A 16318-nucleotide genomic window follows, 5' to 3' on the forward strand; every position below is an offset into this window, starting at 1 on the left:
ACAGTGACTTGTTCCAAAGGTCGACATGTACTGGAATCACATTGGCAAAAGGTTGACAGCGCTAGTACAACATTGGCAAAGGGTCAACACAAGCAAAAGTTTGCCCTGGCAGTGGTCGGCACGGGTGATATGAGTTTTTGTGATATTTGGTTGAAGTGTCAACTTTTTGTCAATATTGACTTTGAGCATGTCGACCATTTGTCAATGTTGACATATGAAATATGTTGATATGGGTTGAAAATGAGAAGGTCGACAGTCAAAAGGTCGACATTAGTTTTTCACTTTTCTTTGTGGTCAAATTTCGACGTAATTCGACATGGACACCGTATCGGTGTCCCGCTGCGCTCGCCATGCTTTGGCACACGTGTACTCTCCCTCCACACCGCAGTGGATGGTAGGGTAGGAAATACCGCCTGTCGGCACAAAAGAAAGTGAAAAACTAATGTCGTCCTTTTGACTGTTGACCTTCCCACCGAGAAGCATCTTCCTTCCGCCGGGTGGCTCTCCTCTGCTCCTGCAGCTCACTACCGCCCTCCAGTGGCCGGAGCCCTAAGCAAATGCCTAAACCTGCCTATTGGTGGCGCCGTGCCCAAAGTGCGACCATCAGCATTGACACCCCGCAGTTATAACAATGTCGGCCAAGTGATTGTCGGTATTTCAATTGTCGGTAAATCATACAGAAACTTTTTTTTCATTACACATAAAGAAGCAAGGGTTCCGGTAAGACACCTACAAAACTGTAAACGAAGGCTCAGACTCACAATAGGTGCATAGGATTTATCAGGGCTGGGAAACGATGACAAAGAAAGTCATGAGCACAGCTGGATGATGGTGACCTTCACTGACAATGCCCCAACCAGAAAAATCACAGGTATGCAGCACTTCATACACTCCTGGCTCTTACAAAACCCAGATGACGTCTCAGCCACTAAATATAATTCCCATGAACAAACAAGTTTCACAAGAACAAATGCAGGGCCCGCAGCCGCCGCACCCCTGGAACCATGGTAAACCCATCATAGATTGCTATCACCCATTATACATCACTCTGCCTATCCTATTTGCTGACATTTGCTCAGCCTAAGATCGTTAGTTATGCTCTGTACAAGCTATTCTGCCCTTTATCAATTTAAAGAAGGATAATCGCAGTGGCGGATCCAGAGGCGGGGCTGCAGCACAGTTCAAATATCAAATAGGGGAGCCACACCCACTGGCACCAACTGCCATTTCAAACTGACTCACTGGCAGTGGGTGTGGCTGACCTATTTGAAATTTTAACTGACCCGTAGCCCCTCCTCTGGAGCCTGCACTGGATAATCAGTTAATGCGGATCATACTGTAGAAACATCATGCATACCACAACCAGCGTTCTACATACCTTGCTCTCGGTATTGATGGTAAAAACCGTGTCGCTCTGGTCCAGAAGTTTACACGAGTAGGCAATGTTCACGGCAGTCTCCTGCTTGTCACCGGTCAGCACCCAGACGTTTATCCCGGCTTCCCTTAGGGCAGCAATAGTGTCTGGCACTCCGTCCTGCAGACGATCCTCAATGCCTGTTGCACCTGGTCAATCGTAATATTAATATAGTGGTTATAGGGAGTCTTGTTGGATTATATATTAAACTCAAGCTGTGCTATTGGTTCTACGGACCCTTACATCCTGGGATACTAGTGTCATGCAGAAAGAGGCAAGTATATATATATATATATATATATACATATATACATATATATATACATATATATATACATATATATATATATATATATATATATATACACATATATATACATATATATATATATATATATATATATATATATATATATATATATATATATATATATATATATATATATACAAAGCAGGGTTCCATACGGGGAACAAGCACGTCACTGCAGCAATTTCTTATGAAGAATAGATGTTTATTGAGCCTCAATAAACATCTATTCTTCATAAGAAATTGCTGCAGTGACGTGCTTGTTCCCCGTGGGGAACCCTGCTTTGTATCTTATCCTTGCAAAGGCACGCAGCATCGATGTTCTGATTGTGGGAGTGCCGGTCCAACACACGCTATATATATATATATATATATACGAGGATATATCCATTGGAATTCTGTTGTTGTGGGGCAGGAGGAGGGAGGGGCGTGGTATGAGGTCGGCAGTAAAAAGTATGACAGTTAATAGGTCATAGGTTGACACATGAAAAATGTCAACATACCTTAGCTCAACATGGAAAAGGTTGAAATGTCGACATGAGTTTTTCACGTTTTTTTTTAAAGGTTTTTGTTTTTTTATGGTTTACAATCCAAGTGGACATAGAGTTAGATTATAATAGTGTTCCGAGCATAATGAGGCGCTCTGCCCGAAGCATGGTGAGCAGAGCGAGCCATACGAGGGGACGTGGTACACTTATACGTTGTGTCCATGTCGATATAGACACCAAGAAGCCGTGAAAAACGCGTCTCGACTTTTTCCATGTAGACCTGGTGCTTGTGTTGACCTTTTGACTATGTATATGGTATTTCAATCTTTTTCATGTGTCAACCTATGGCCTGGTCCACCAATAGTGGTCGGCCTATTGACCCCATGACCCATACCCTGGTGGAGCTTGGACCGCACACTATATTTCTAAACATTATGATTTTGACTATTCCACAATAAATAAATAAATCAGGTGCACACTCCAAGTAGACTTTTGGTTGGCCCATATTTTGTCCAAAATGAAGCACCTCAATGTTACTCTAGGTTATACTGCTGAGTTTATTATAATTATTACGATTAGCCGTGTTTAGTACTAAGGGCCTGATTCAGCAAGGCACGCTAAGCAGCGGTTATTCAAGCCCTGAAACACCACCCACGAGCCACTTGCTGTATACATATGGTTGGTGGGGTTAAGTCTTAGGTAGGGTACACACTAGAATGATTTGGCCTCAAAACACCCAATTTCGTTACAACCTTGACCAATTGTATGTAAATTGGGCATTGTCTTGGGCCATTTCTGATCAGATTCCGATCCGATGGTCGTTTTTTAGATCCTACCTGCAGCAGGTAGGATTTGAAAATGACCCCTTCAACTGGATACGGGTCGGGATCGGATAGAGATTGGATCGTATGCAGATCGTATTCAAATCATGTGCTTCAACAGATCATGAGACGATCGTACGATCGTCTTACGATCTGCATCGTTCTGGTGTGTACCAAGCATTACTATCTAGTCTATAGTCTAGTGCCATATACTGTATAAACCTGGACTAATGGTCTGCGTGTCCAAAAGGTGGTATTGGAAATACTGTATCGTAGCGTCCCACTCCCAATGCAAAAAATGTTGCACATGGCAGGAAAGCTGACAATTATAGTGGCAGCCCTATTCCCGTATATGCGGTGTGTAAGTGGGTACTCCCAATAAGGAAGACGATAGTCTAAAGTTAGGACACCGAGATTCAAGTTGCCACGTTGATAACATTTACAGTTTCATCTTTATTAACATGAATACCACAATAGGGAGAGGCGGAACACGCTGGTATTTCATCTATGAAGTTCATCGGTGGCATTTTATCTTCTGTAAATAGATACATACCAAGTATAATATAGCTAATGTTCAATGCCCTCAGGAGAGGGAGGATTCTCCGTCCAGACAATGTAATGTATAGTTTTGTGGATAAACACCGCACTGTTGTTACAATGAGTGCACGAAATGCGATAGGCCATGTTGTCACGTTGACCCCAATCTCTGCAGAAATAAGGTTCTACCAGTAATAAAACCATTGGCAGAACTTGATAAAATTGATAAGGAGCCTGATACCCCTTGTTCTACCCCAGTGGCCTTTCCACAGGTCATGTTCTAAAGCAGGGGTGTCAAACTCAAATTCATCGGGGGCCGCATCAGCAGTTTGGTCACCCTCAAAGGGCCGGTTGTATCTGTAGGTCCCCCTGTATAATTATAATGCTTTGACACCACAGGCCGCTCCCCCTGTATAATATAAAATGAATGCCAATACACCACAGGCTGCTCCCCCTGTATAATAATAATGCCATGACACCACAGACTGCTCCCCCTGTATAATATAATAGAAGTAATGCCATGACACATAAATGATTATACAGGAGGAGCAGCCTGTGGTGTCATGGCATTATTATTATTATACACGGGGACACCTCAGGAAACAGCAGATATATATATATTTTTATTGTGAGTGTGATCCTCATCCTCACTTACTGTTTCTCCGTCTGTCCTGCAGCTGCTGCAGCTTCCAGCTTTTCTTCACTGCTTGCTGCGGCCACACTGTCCCCGACTCCCGGTCCAGCCTCCCTGCCTGCTCCTACTTCTCTACAGACGCATGGGCGGGCGGCGTCATCGTCATGACGTCCCCACCAAGTGTCTGTCACTGCCGGGCATCAGAGGGAACAGGCGGCCGGGCCCTCCTCCACGTAGCCGTAGAGGCCGGCGGCCATGTTTCTGTATCCGCATACATATGTGCCTACAGGAACATGGCCGCCGACAGTGGAGGAACAGGTAAGGCAGCCGCGGACGTGGACGCGGCCCGCAGCACTCCTGTTTTAGACACACTGCCCCTGCGTGCTATCTCCTCGCGCGGGCCACATGACGAGGTCTGGCGGGCCGGATTTGGCCCGCGGGCCTTGTGTTTGACACCAGTGTTCTAAAGAGTCCTTTTCTCTGGACCATGCCAGTGGTCTTCGTCAAGTGTCTAGATATAGTAATGGGGTCAGCAACACCCACAAATGACAGTGCCCAACATAATCTACTTACCGAGAAGAGTGAGATTGGTTTCTAAATGCTGAGCAGTTTGCATAAGTAGTTCTTCCCTATTATCAATGGCCGCCTGGGCTTCCTCACGGAAATTTGACCACCGCTCAAAATCCTCCTCACTTAGGACCTACAGTATAGGGATATCAAATTTAGGAACATACTGAAAAGTCAAGTGGATGATTACAATTACAGTGACACATTACGCCATCATTTTGGACAAGATCATTTCCAATTCTATTGGTTTGCCAACAACAAAATCATCTATGCAAAAGGCATGGTGGAATGAAAAAGTGATTCAGGGAATGCAGATTTAGGGGCATTCCTTGCTCTGTGCGGGGGCACTTTGTAAATTGGGTACTTAGCTATGAATACTTTATGTAACACTTGACCTTTAGACAAGCACTAATCTTGTGGAGATCATCAACCGATAATTAAGATGTGACGCGTTTCGCATTATTCAGCTGCACTTTGATAGTGAAACGTCTTTATCCAACAAAGAAATACTGTTTAATAAAACACTGTATTGCAAAAGTAAATCGCATTGGTGTCTGTTTGTATTAAACCAAGTGGACGTTCCAAAGCTATTCAGAACAGAACTTGGAGGGTCGATTCAGTCCCAGTCGTACAAGTCCGAATTCAGACCAGTTTTCGATGGTGGGGGGTCTGCGCGTATGTACGCATGTGCAAACCCTCTGTGCTAACGCTTTCGGCGAGTATCACACTCGCACGTTTCCAACTAACAAACTTTCTAACTACAGCAGCCAATACAGATAATCAAATCTGGACTGCGAGTTAATCATGACCATGGTGCACATTAATTATGGGTGGGGCAGGAAAAATGAAAGACACCCCTTACCTTTTTAGCGATGCACAATGTTCTCAGACCATCTCTGGCATACCAGTCCAGGTGCCTCTGAGTTCTTGCGTGCATTTTCCGTAATTTCTTCTCATCACTGATATTAGCTGTTACACAGGAATATTACAATAGTAAATTATAGTAATAAACATATACTGTATAACCATTTTCAGTTAACAGCAGAAGGCAATAACATAATGTCTCGATATACTTAGAAACATGGCTTACAATGAAGTTACTGATCTAGTGTCCAAGACTTCTCTTGCGCTGCCCCCCTGCACTGGAACAACCTCCCGCCACCCATCAGGCTTTCTGATTCCCTTACCTCCTTCAAGCGCTCCCTCAAAACCCACTTCTTTCGACTAACCTATCCCTCCTCCTACTAACCTCTTTCGCTCCTCCTATCCTGCCTACCCCTCCATCTGTTCCCATCGGTTCCTACTTATCCTATTGTTTTTCGTTCGTCCACCCACTTCCTTTTAGTCTGTTAACTCTTATGAGTAGGGGCCTCCTGCCTCACGTACTCACCCTACCTCTTTACCTCACCAGCACTCCTGCCCTGTTCTTCCCATCCTCTACTTCATCTTCAGTCTCCTTGACAATTACGACACCTACTTCAGAACTGATGCTGATTTTAGTTCTACCAGCTATACCCCTATTTATGCTGTATTTTATCAACACACCCTGTACGTTACCTTGCAGTTTGTTTTTTGTTTGCTATGTACGGCGCTGCGGACACTTTGTGGCACCTTATAAATAAACAAACTACTACTACTACTAGTGCTATGATGTGGCAAATATGGTATTTGGTACTTTGGGTGTATCCACCTCTTACCAACATTTACCAAATGCTGTGTTCTATTCTTTTTATCTTCAATACAAAGACTTATTATATACAGTATATACTGCTGACGAGTGAAAATATTTATCAAGGACGTGCTGTCTTTTCTATTCTACGGATGCGTAGATTTTTTTTTATTGGGATTTTTCACACTTTACACAAAACAGACTGTACAGAAAACGGAATTTACAAACAACGCGTTTCGCTCTTTACATTGGACGCTTATATCGGTAGACCTAGGAATAGGTATTGGGAAATTGCGTGAAGAGATGCATTATAACAACCTAGAAACTCAATGAGAGGGGGTATTATGGAGTGATCTCACTTTTTTCTGCCACCTTGATAAATGTATCAAAGCAAACTCTTATACATTCCTCGTAAAAGACAAATACATTTAGCCAAAACCGTGTAAACAATTTTATATTGTGATAATGTTGGGACATGTAAAGTGCTATGGGACCATTCTTTGTGTCTATGGGTAGTGTGCTTAAGCAAGAGAGGAAGATGAGGGGGGGGGGGTCTCACTGCTCCCTGTAATGTATCTCATGGACCAAATTCCCATTGGAGTATAGCTTGAGGTTTTAGGCAATCATTATGAGAGGAGACCAAATGACATGGGAATCCACTGGAAAAGGACATTGAGTAGTTTAGAATTGTCAAAGATTTGTCTGGGTGTCCTCATCATCATCATCAAGGATGGAGGAGATGGAACACTAGATATCCAATAAGCTAACCAGGAAGGTAGTTCAAAGAACTCATAGAAGAAAGAAAACTGTACTGTATATTATGAATATGCTTTTGGTCTCTTCCCAGAGGCTATTTAGTGGCCAAACTGGCCCGAAAATGAGCGTAGTATTTACCTTTGGCTGGGTCATCCAATAAATCCATGATCACAGAATCTGCTCCTTTGGTGTAGACAATGACCTCTCTTGTTATTGGGTGACGAACCACCACGGACATTCTTTTTCTGACCGAGTCAAAGCCCAAGGTGTATAGAAGTTCAAAGGTGAGCAGGGTGCCTTGTGGAAGCCGTACTGTCACCTGCTCAGGGGTGCGAGACATTAGGGTGAAGCTGTACGCCCTTGCAGCATGGACCAACGCCGCCTCATCGGGGCTTTCTGCTTCATAGCAAAACTCATCCTCTATATTGAAGGGAGCGACGACGTTGAACATTTCTTCGATGCAGTTGTCTCTGCTATTTCTGCTTGCTGATGAGGCCTCTGTTCCACTGCTTTGATTCTCAGTTTCACCCGAACTACGAGAAGAGTTATCTGGACTAACTTTGTTTTTCTTGGAGCTGGAAGGGGTTGCAGGGTCGGAGTTAGATGGAGTTGTGGTGGTAGTGGTTGTGGTGGTAGTGGATGTGGTGGACTGGCTCAGCTTCAACATTTTTATCCGTTGTAACAAATGCTGGACCTTCTCCAGAGACGAGGCGGATGTTTTTAGCAGAGGCGCCATCGTAACCTTAAAAGAAAAACACATAAAGTGATTTAAACTTGTAATAGAGTTGGGTCTTAGCAAAAAATAGCATTGGCCACACAACAAATTATGTCCGGAGCCAAGGAAGAGCCATACACAGTCTATTTGAAGGATGGTCACACAAGAAACGAAACAACTAGAAGAACGTACATGTAAAAAGGAAAAAATAAAAAAATGATATCATGTTTTTCATATTTCGGTTTAGTATTTATTTGACATGTGCATTAATTATATTGCATTGCTTTACCAATTACAGTGAGACTTTAGGAACTAAATGCATCTTATTTAAAATTTTACTAGTTGAAAGTAGCCAATGAAACTAAATATATATAAAATAAAGAGGTAGAAAAGTAAGATAACAATACAATAACTATTTATAAGAATTTGAACAGAGAAGAAGCCATACTTTTTTGCATCCGAAAAATAAATGGCCTCTGGAGGAGTGGGTGTGGCCTCCAGGGGAGGAGGTGTGGCCACATGTAACACTCCCCTGTTTTTTATTATTTTGGAGGCATGCCCAGCGTTTCCTGAGCAGCTGGCTAACCCCTGCCACCCCTCTCTGCACTGTTATATGCTGTGCTTCTATTCAGTGATCACCAGCTTCTTTGCAGAGCAGCAGTGATCACGGTCTCTCCCAACTGTAACCCCCTCCCCACATGTCACCCGGACACTAGCGCCCACGGGTGATAATCTGGGTTCGTTTTGCAGATGGATCTTGCAACAGTTGGCACTGCGCATGCTCCGTAGCCGAGAGCACATACCTATGGGCAATCTCAAGTCATACACTTCTCAGGCTCATCGCCACCTGCGGCTGAATGATGTAATTGGGTGTTTCCACGTAGGCTATGTTTAGTAGGCCCCTTATTCTCCCCTTATTCTCTAATCAGAATTTGTCATATTGTTCTGACAGCCGTGACCCTGGCCCGTTTTAGTTTTGCTCAACCGCATATCGCCAGATGGGATTCAACTTCCCGTCTGGCGATCAGCGAAAAGAGGGCATTTCCACGTAAATGGCCGTGGATTGTCGAGATTCGGCCGTGATCACATCCGTTATCGAAAAACGGGCCAGACAGCTTTTAAAGTCGGGCCCAATCTGTCAATCTGCCTCTTTAATGCTGTCGGGCAAGACAGCATTGAATAGGCGCCCGCCGCTTTTACCCCCGTCGGAAACAGCGGCGGGCAATGAATACCCCCCATTATCTTAAAATTGTCACATCACAAAAAATGTGAACATATAGCATCTGTTTCCGCACCAGAAAGACCAGAACCTCTAGGACCGAGACTAGTTCCAGGTATTTGTTTTTATTATAAGTACTATAAAGATGTTCTTTACAATGATCTCGGAAATGGCATTTTGGTTGGATCTCGGTGTTCTGGACACAGCGAATAGAAGATATGAAGAGGATTAAAGCGTAATAAACTTAAACGTCTATTGTACGTACCCTCTGCCTGGGCTCAGTTGCTGTGGAGACCATCACTGTATTGCAAATGGCCAGAGCCAGGAAGAAATCGATATAGGGAGAACTCGAAGACCGGCTGCCGCTGCTGGGCGGCTTAAATGAAGATAGAGTTTCAATTTGGACCGATGCTTCTCTGACCTTCTTTAACAGCGTCTGATCAGGGGTCACGTCTTTTTCCTGAAATGGAGAAGAAAATGCCAATTATTTTTATTTTCCCATCCTCATCAACTGCCCCCATGCAACAGAACATCTCAACTAATCTAAACAATCAGAGACCTTTTATGCCCCGATGAACCATCAACTTGTCTCACCGTGAAAATAAATTGGCCGCTCGTACTATTAAAATCAACTGCTATGCAGAGGGACAGCACGCAGGACACTTTGAGCTGGAAAAAACGGGGGAGGGGGGGGGGACTTGAAATCTTAACAGCTTCCTTGTTTTCCTGTTCATCGTTTTCGGTCTGACTATATCCCAATTAGCAGCATTTGTCCTATAGCTGGCATCTGGATAGAGTAGATTTCATTGCTCATTCTCTGGAACGTGTCCAGCGTTGTAGTTTGTTTTTAGAACAGATGTTATTTTTATAGATTTGATAATTAAGCGGATGACGCGCCCTCATCTAGTATCGTGAAAATCAGCCAATTTGCAGAGTGTGAATAATGCTGTTTTTACTCTTGTGTTAGTGCGGTTGCACCATTGTTGTTGATATTGTCTCGGTTTCATATATTAGGGAGTTTATGGCGTTTACTTTGTTTTTCTTGTGTTTAGCATAAACTGTACCAGTAAACAGACTTATTTCACCTTCTAAGCAGCAGAAAGCAATGTCACACGGAGTTGTCTCCAAACAGATATACTGTACTCAGCCTTGGAGACAGATAAAGTGGATAGAGAAAACTACCAATCTTTTTTTTTCAAACACACTCCTAGATGCACCAAGCTTCAAAAGTGATCAAATGGAGAGTGATAAACAGCCAGCCAATCAGCTCCTGCCTGCCATGTCACAGACTGTGTTTGAAAAATGTCAGACAGGAGCTGATTGGTTGGTTGCTTATCACTCTCCATTTTATCACTTTTGAAGCTTAGTGAATTTGGCGCGCAGTCTGTAGAAAGACATTTGGGGGTAATTGGCTGGTACTTTATCTCTCTGCATTTTTATCTTTTCCCAAGACTTAGTAAACAGACCCCATATTTACATACAATTCAGAACACAAAAAGTGAAATAATAATTGTAATAAAATAATAATAATGATAATAACAATAATAAAAAAATATGATAATATTGCTACTTGTTGAAAAATGAGAGCGCTACGGCAAAGACTTCTGTCTTCATGTTATCCAGGAAGGTTTCATGCCCTATTCCAACATGGCTGCAGATAGCTCTACTGAGCACATGCAGGGGCCATCTTGTCTTTACTGTGCAGGTGCTCAGTAAAGTTTTTAATTTTGCTCCAGAGAGACCCCTTTTTTTTTTTTTTAGTGATCCATAAAGTTTTCCAGTGTTCCTGCAACCACACCCACAAGCTACACACTGACTTGCTGGTGAGCGGTCATACAACCCCACTCATGATTGGGTCCATCTATCAGTGTATATAACAGTGAGTACTGCTGTACCTAGTTTATCTTCACTGGTTAAGTAATTGTGCTGTTTGTAAATCTAAGGGCATCTGCTGGTATGTATACTACTGTCTGAAACAATCCAAATCATAGACAACAACTGGAATTGATTTTAAACCATAAGTAAGAAAAAGGAAATTGCCTACAGAATATAGGGAACGAGAAATATAAATCAATGCCCAAACGCAAAAAAGAGGGGTAGATGGGTACAAAGTACCGGGGCCCTGGACTCTTTGAGGGCGTAGCTGGTATAACCACCACCCGCACACCTGAGATGTATCCAGAGACCCTTGATTGGCTTTGCCCAATTATCTCGGTGGGTCTGGCAATGCCTTCAGTCAATGTCTAAGGAAGGCATGAGACTACCAGTAATTAAAGTGATCTGAAGGTGGGAAAATACAGACATTATCCAAGTGCCTTGATTCGGATTGGAGAAAGACTGTAATATAAATATGTATAACTAGTTAAAAGACTATCAAAATGATGGCTTAGTCTATATACTGTATATATAATAAAAATAATAGTAAAAATAATAAAATAGTGGTGATCATCATCAATGAAAAAATAATGACAATAATATTTCCAAATAATAATAAAAAATAATCATGTCAATTTAAAGCCACAAAAATAAATGTGCTGTTGAAAATACAGTTACTAAGAACTAATTAGAATGTCAAATATTAAGCCACCTATTAATTGGATTTTTACATTTAATTATCATCACCATCATCATCTTTATAATCTTCAAGCTGACACTCTGAATGTTTAACCCCCCCCCCCCCAAAAAAAATTTCTTATTTCAGCTTTGCTATTTCCAATCCGTCTGTAGTGTTGTTGCTATTACTTTTCCAGCAGCAGTAAAGCTATAGGCCTTTCAGAGATGCTTCACTTCCCATATAAATCCATCTGCCTACCCATCCAATTAGCGGTACTTCCAAGCGGAATCATTATTCATTGGTTTGTCATGCATCACATACGGCATTTCTTATTACCACCACGCAGGCTCAGGTGGAACGCACGAGGAGAGCATTGCTCAGTAATACTATTTAATCATTATTCTTAAGTTTGCTTTGTATTTTTCTTGTGGGACTTTGCACAGGGAGAGTTTTCCCTTGGTGTGCTCTATGCAGTAAAAAAAAGGCAAGTGCTGAAAAATTTTAATAAAATAAAATTTATGAAAACAACCAGCAAAAAGTTAATTCTTTATAGAGGACAAACATTTTTACATATATCTATTTCGAGAGCGAGAGAGAATGAGGTAAGGACAGGGAGAGAAACATGGGAGGAAGAGATGGAGACAGGGAATGGAGTAATAGGAGGGAGAGGAGTCAGGAATAGAGAGATGGGAGGAAGAAAGGGAGACAGGGATTAGAGAGATGGGAGAAAGAAAGGGAGACAGGGATTAGAGAGATGGGAGGAAAAGAGGGAGACAAGGAACAGAGAGATGGGAGGAAGAGAGGGATACAGGGATTAGAGAGATGGGAGGAAGAGAGGGATACAGGGAATAGAGAGATGGGATGAAGAGAGGGATACAGGGAACAGAGAGATGGGAGGAAAAGAGGGAGACAAGGAACAGAGAGATGGGAGGAAGAGAGGAATACAGGGAACAGAGAGATGGGAGGAAGAGAGGGATACAGGGAACAGAGAGATGGGAGGAAGAGAGGGATACAGGGAACAGAGAGATGGGAGGAAGAGAGGGAGACAAGGAATAGAGAGATGGGATGAAGAGAGGGAGACAGGGAATAGAGAGATGGGAGGAAGAGAGGGATACAGGGAACAGAGAGATGGGAGGAAGAGAGGGAGATGGGAGGAAGAAAGGGAGACGGATTAGAGAGATGGGAGGAAGAGAGGGTGACAGGGAACAGAGAGATGGGAGGAAGAGAGGGTGACAGGGAATAGAGACATGGGAGGAAGAGAGGGAGACAGGGAATAGAAAGATGGGAGGAAGAGAGGGAGACAGGGAATAGAAAGATGGGAGGAAGAGAGGGAGACAGGGAATAGAGAGATGGGAGGAAGAGAGGGAGACAGGGAATAGAGAGATGGGAGGAAGAGAGGGAGACAGGGAATAGAGAGACAAGAAGAAGAGAGGGAAACAGGGAATAGAGAGACCCGAGAGAGAGAGAGAGATGGGAGAAAGAGGGAAACAGAATAGACAGATGGGAGGGAGATGAGAGGAAGAGTGCGAGACAGGAATAGTGAAATGGGAGGAAGAGAGGGAAATGGGGGGGAGATGGGAGGGAGGGAGATAGACAGCTGTCGTACATTAATGATGAACTGTTCATTCATAGAATGCTCCGTTAATTGCAGAAATGAGTGATCTTCTCTAGGCAGTCATGTGCTTAGTAGTTTAAATGGAAACAAACTACACCAATGAAAATAAGATGAGTTTAATTAAAACATTTATCCTGCCACTGCTCATTCTTAAAATGCTTGACATAAGTCCTCTGACGATAATTACAAAATTAATGAGGGCAAGACGGCATTCTGCTTGAGTGGAAGCCATGTTGCTTGAATTCAGATATCATGGAGGTCATTAAAAACTGCTGTAGAATAAGAACCAATTACATCCTTGTTTTAGGTTACACAGAACAGGGGAACTTAAACCCTTTTAGAAAAGAATTAGAGATAAATTACTTTCCGTGCCGTCGCTCTGCCTCCCTCACATATGTGGCATGATGACGTTACAGAGGAAGCTAGGACCACTCGGCGAGGAGGCGGGTGTTGCGAGAATCGGTCAAACCGATAAACCCCGCCCCAAACCACCAATGCTCATTTACTGGGTCCGCCCCAACATTGTGCTCTGAAAGTGGTCCATAGACAGGTCCATAGACAGGTATGATAGGTAGATATGACATATTAGTAGATTAGAACCCATAGCTTGTAATAAACTGTACCACAAAAGACATTAATGCTGTAATACTATTAACGTATTTCCCCCTTCCCTGTGTATATGATTTCATTAAACTAGAACCCTTTGCTGCGCTCATCGCTATGCAGACACAAGGATGCAACAGACATGGAAACAAAAAAATATTTTTGTCAATTAATGACGGGTATAGAAATACTCACGATGGGACTGCTAAACGCCACTTGGGATATGTCAAACCGTCCTTCTGATTTCTTCCTAAAGTGCCCTTGGATATGGGGTCGGGCACTCTGGCACCGCCTCAGCGCCCGGGTTCCTTTATGGCGCACGGTGGAATGGTTCTCCTCGGCAAGGTTAAGAAGTGAGAAGTTCCTGGGTTTTGTCAGCTCCTCGTCATCAGAATCTTCTTCTCTGCAAGTTTCAATGTAAGATTCTAAACGCTTTGCTGTGAATAAGAAAAGAACATTAAGTCACCTATTAAAACACTGGCTGGAAATGTGAATGTGTTATCCTGCAGGGTTGTTGTGTTTGCAAAATATAAAACTGATCCGAGTCCCAACTGATAGGTTACTGTCTATTCTTGAGTGCAGGTGGTTATGAGCCTTAGACAGTCGGGATTCCGAAAGTCACTAGTCCGACATCGAAATCTTGGCTGCTGGGGCTCGTCACCAATTCTTTTGTCCTTCTATGGGGGTCATGGACCCCCACAGGGAGAATAGCCCTGGTCAGTCAGGATCCCGACTGTTGGGCATTCAACCGTTGGGATTCCGATGTCAGACTACCGACAGTTGGAATCCCGCTTACATCTGCCTTGAAAATACGCAATAGTGTAATTTCAATGGGGGAGAGTCCAGGACTGTGTTAGTGTATATACATCTATGGCGTCTATGTACTTATCCTTGGAGAGTGAAAAAGCGGAAAGAGATAAAGTATCATCCTTACTGTCACGTTGCCTGTGACCAGGCAGTTAGGAGCTGGTTGGCTGGTACGTTATTTCTGTCCACATTCTCTATTTGCAAAATTTTAGGACATGCTCCCCTTAGTAACTTACCATTTTCCTGATGGGAGAACTCGCTTCCTACAATTGTGCACCTACGGAAGACCATTTTGTTTTCCGTCAGAGTTCCTGTCTTGTCCGAGAAGACATACTTGATTTGCCCAAGATCTTCGGTGATGTTCAATGCCCTGCACTGTACCGATACATCAATTTCCTCATCATACAGATCAATGTCATTATGTATAAAATAGATCTGGGCCAGTTTCACAAACTCGATCGATACATACAGAGAAATTGGGATTAAGATCTGTAGGAAAAGTGCAAACAGTTATATGCAGAATTTTTCTTTTTGTACAATCAACAGTTTTTTGTAAGTTATCCTAATGATGATATGACCTCGGTTCTGCACCCGGAATGTCAAGAATCACGGGAACAGTTTAAAGTCAGTTGGCCAACATTGACAAAAACATGATCTTTCGGGGATTTTTTTTATTTTTGTTTTTTACTTTACAGTCCGAAGCATGGCAAGCTATGTGAGGCGACATTAATTGGGGGTTCACATACTCAGGTGTCGACATTGACACAAAAACATGAATAACTCACATTGGCCTTTCCACGTGACAGCCTTTTGAAAGTCAACTATACCAGGAAAGAAACGGTGGGGTGGATGCATGGTCGTTGCAAGATGCTTCGGCACTCAAGGCAAAAACTTCAGCTTACTGCTCCCACCACCACCCACACACCAATTCCGACATTCCAGAACCTCAGTTGAACGTGTGCAGGTGGCGTCTTAGAAGTTACTTATGCACTAAGGACCTTATTCTGGTTGACTCGCAAGGCTGCAAATTTCACAGCCTTGTGAGTCCACCAAACGCCATCTGCTGCCCCCTCGCACGCCGCGATCCCCCGCAGGTATGCAAATGGATGTTTTGCATACACATCCATTGTCAACTTGCGTGCAGGGAGGAAATAATTTGATGGTTGCCGACCATCGAATGATTTCTACAGCATTCGCAGACCTAAGGCACCTCTCTGGTGTCTTAGGTCTGCAGGCGCCCTGTGGGGAAAGCATGCGAGCAGCTGACATCTGCTGATAACATCTGCTGATGCCCCCCACACCATCGCTGAATTTTTATGGGAACACCCATGCAACGTTTGGCGTTCCCATAGGCACAACTGCTCACCGTTGCCCCACACCACGGCCCGTAGTGCTTGTGTACTCAAGTCGGTGAATAATCAACGGTTTATGCGCAGTTGCACACCATCGCTCCCCTGCGCGAACATGCAGGGGAGCGAATGGACCAGAATAAGTTAAACAAGTATGCCTCTCTCAGAGTCGTCCTTAATTTTGTGACAGTCAGACTCAGAAGTGCCCCACCACATACAAACACAGATTTGGGAGCCCCTAGACAGCTGACTAATGGTAGAGC

General features: G+C 43.4%; 1 protein-coding gene across 2 annotated transcripts in view; it reads right to left on the minus strand.

Annotated features, from left to right (window-relative positions):
• Positions 1 to 16318, minus strand: part of ATP10B (ATPase phospholipid transporting 10B (putative)) — a 319815-nt gene that overhangs the window by 19741 nt on the left and 283756 nt on the right. For both annotated transcript variants that reach the window (XM_083181402.1, XM_083181404.1), the window contains 7 exons: positions 14943 to 15195; positions 14095 to 14336; positions 9393 to 9587; positions 7332 to 7935; positions 5631 to 5737; positions 4775 to 4901; positions 1379 to 1563 (listed from right to left, as the gene is read on the minus strand). In XM_083181402.1, the coding sequence (XP_083037528.1) occupies positions 1379 to 1563; positions 4775 to 4901; positions 5631 to 5737; positions 7332 to 7935; positions 9393 to 9587; positions 14095 to 14336; positions 14943 to 15195 (1713 nt within the window). The remainder of the gene's footprint in view (positions 1 to 1378; positions 1564 to 4774; positions 4902 to 5630; positions 5738 to 7331; positions 7936 to 9392; positions 9588 to 14094; positions 14337 to 14942; positions 15196 to 16318) is intronic.

Source organism: Crinia signifera, chromosome 4, assembly GCF_055691185.1.
Source record: "Crinia signifera chromosome 4, ASM5569118v1, whole genome shotgun sequence".
NCBI classification, from domain to species: Eukaryota; Metazoa; Chordata; class Amphibia; order Anura; family Myobatrachidae; genus Crinia; species Crinia signifera.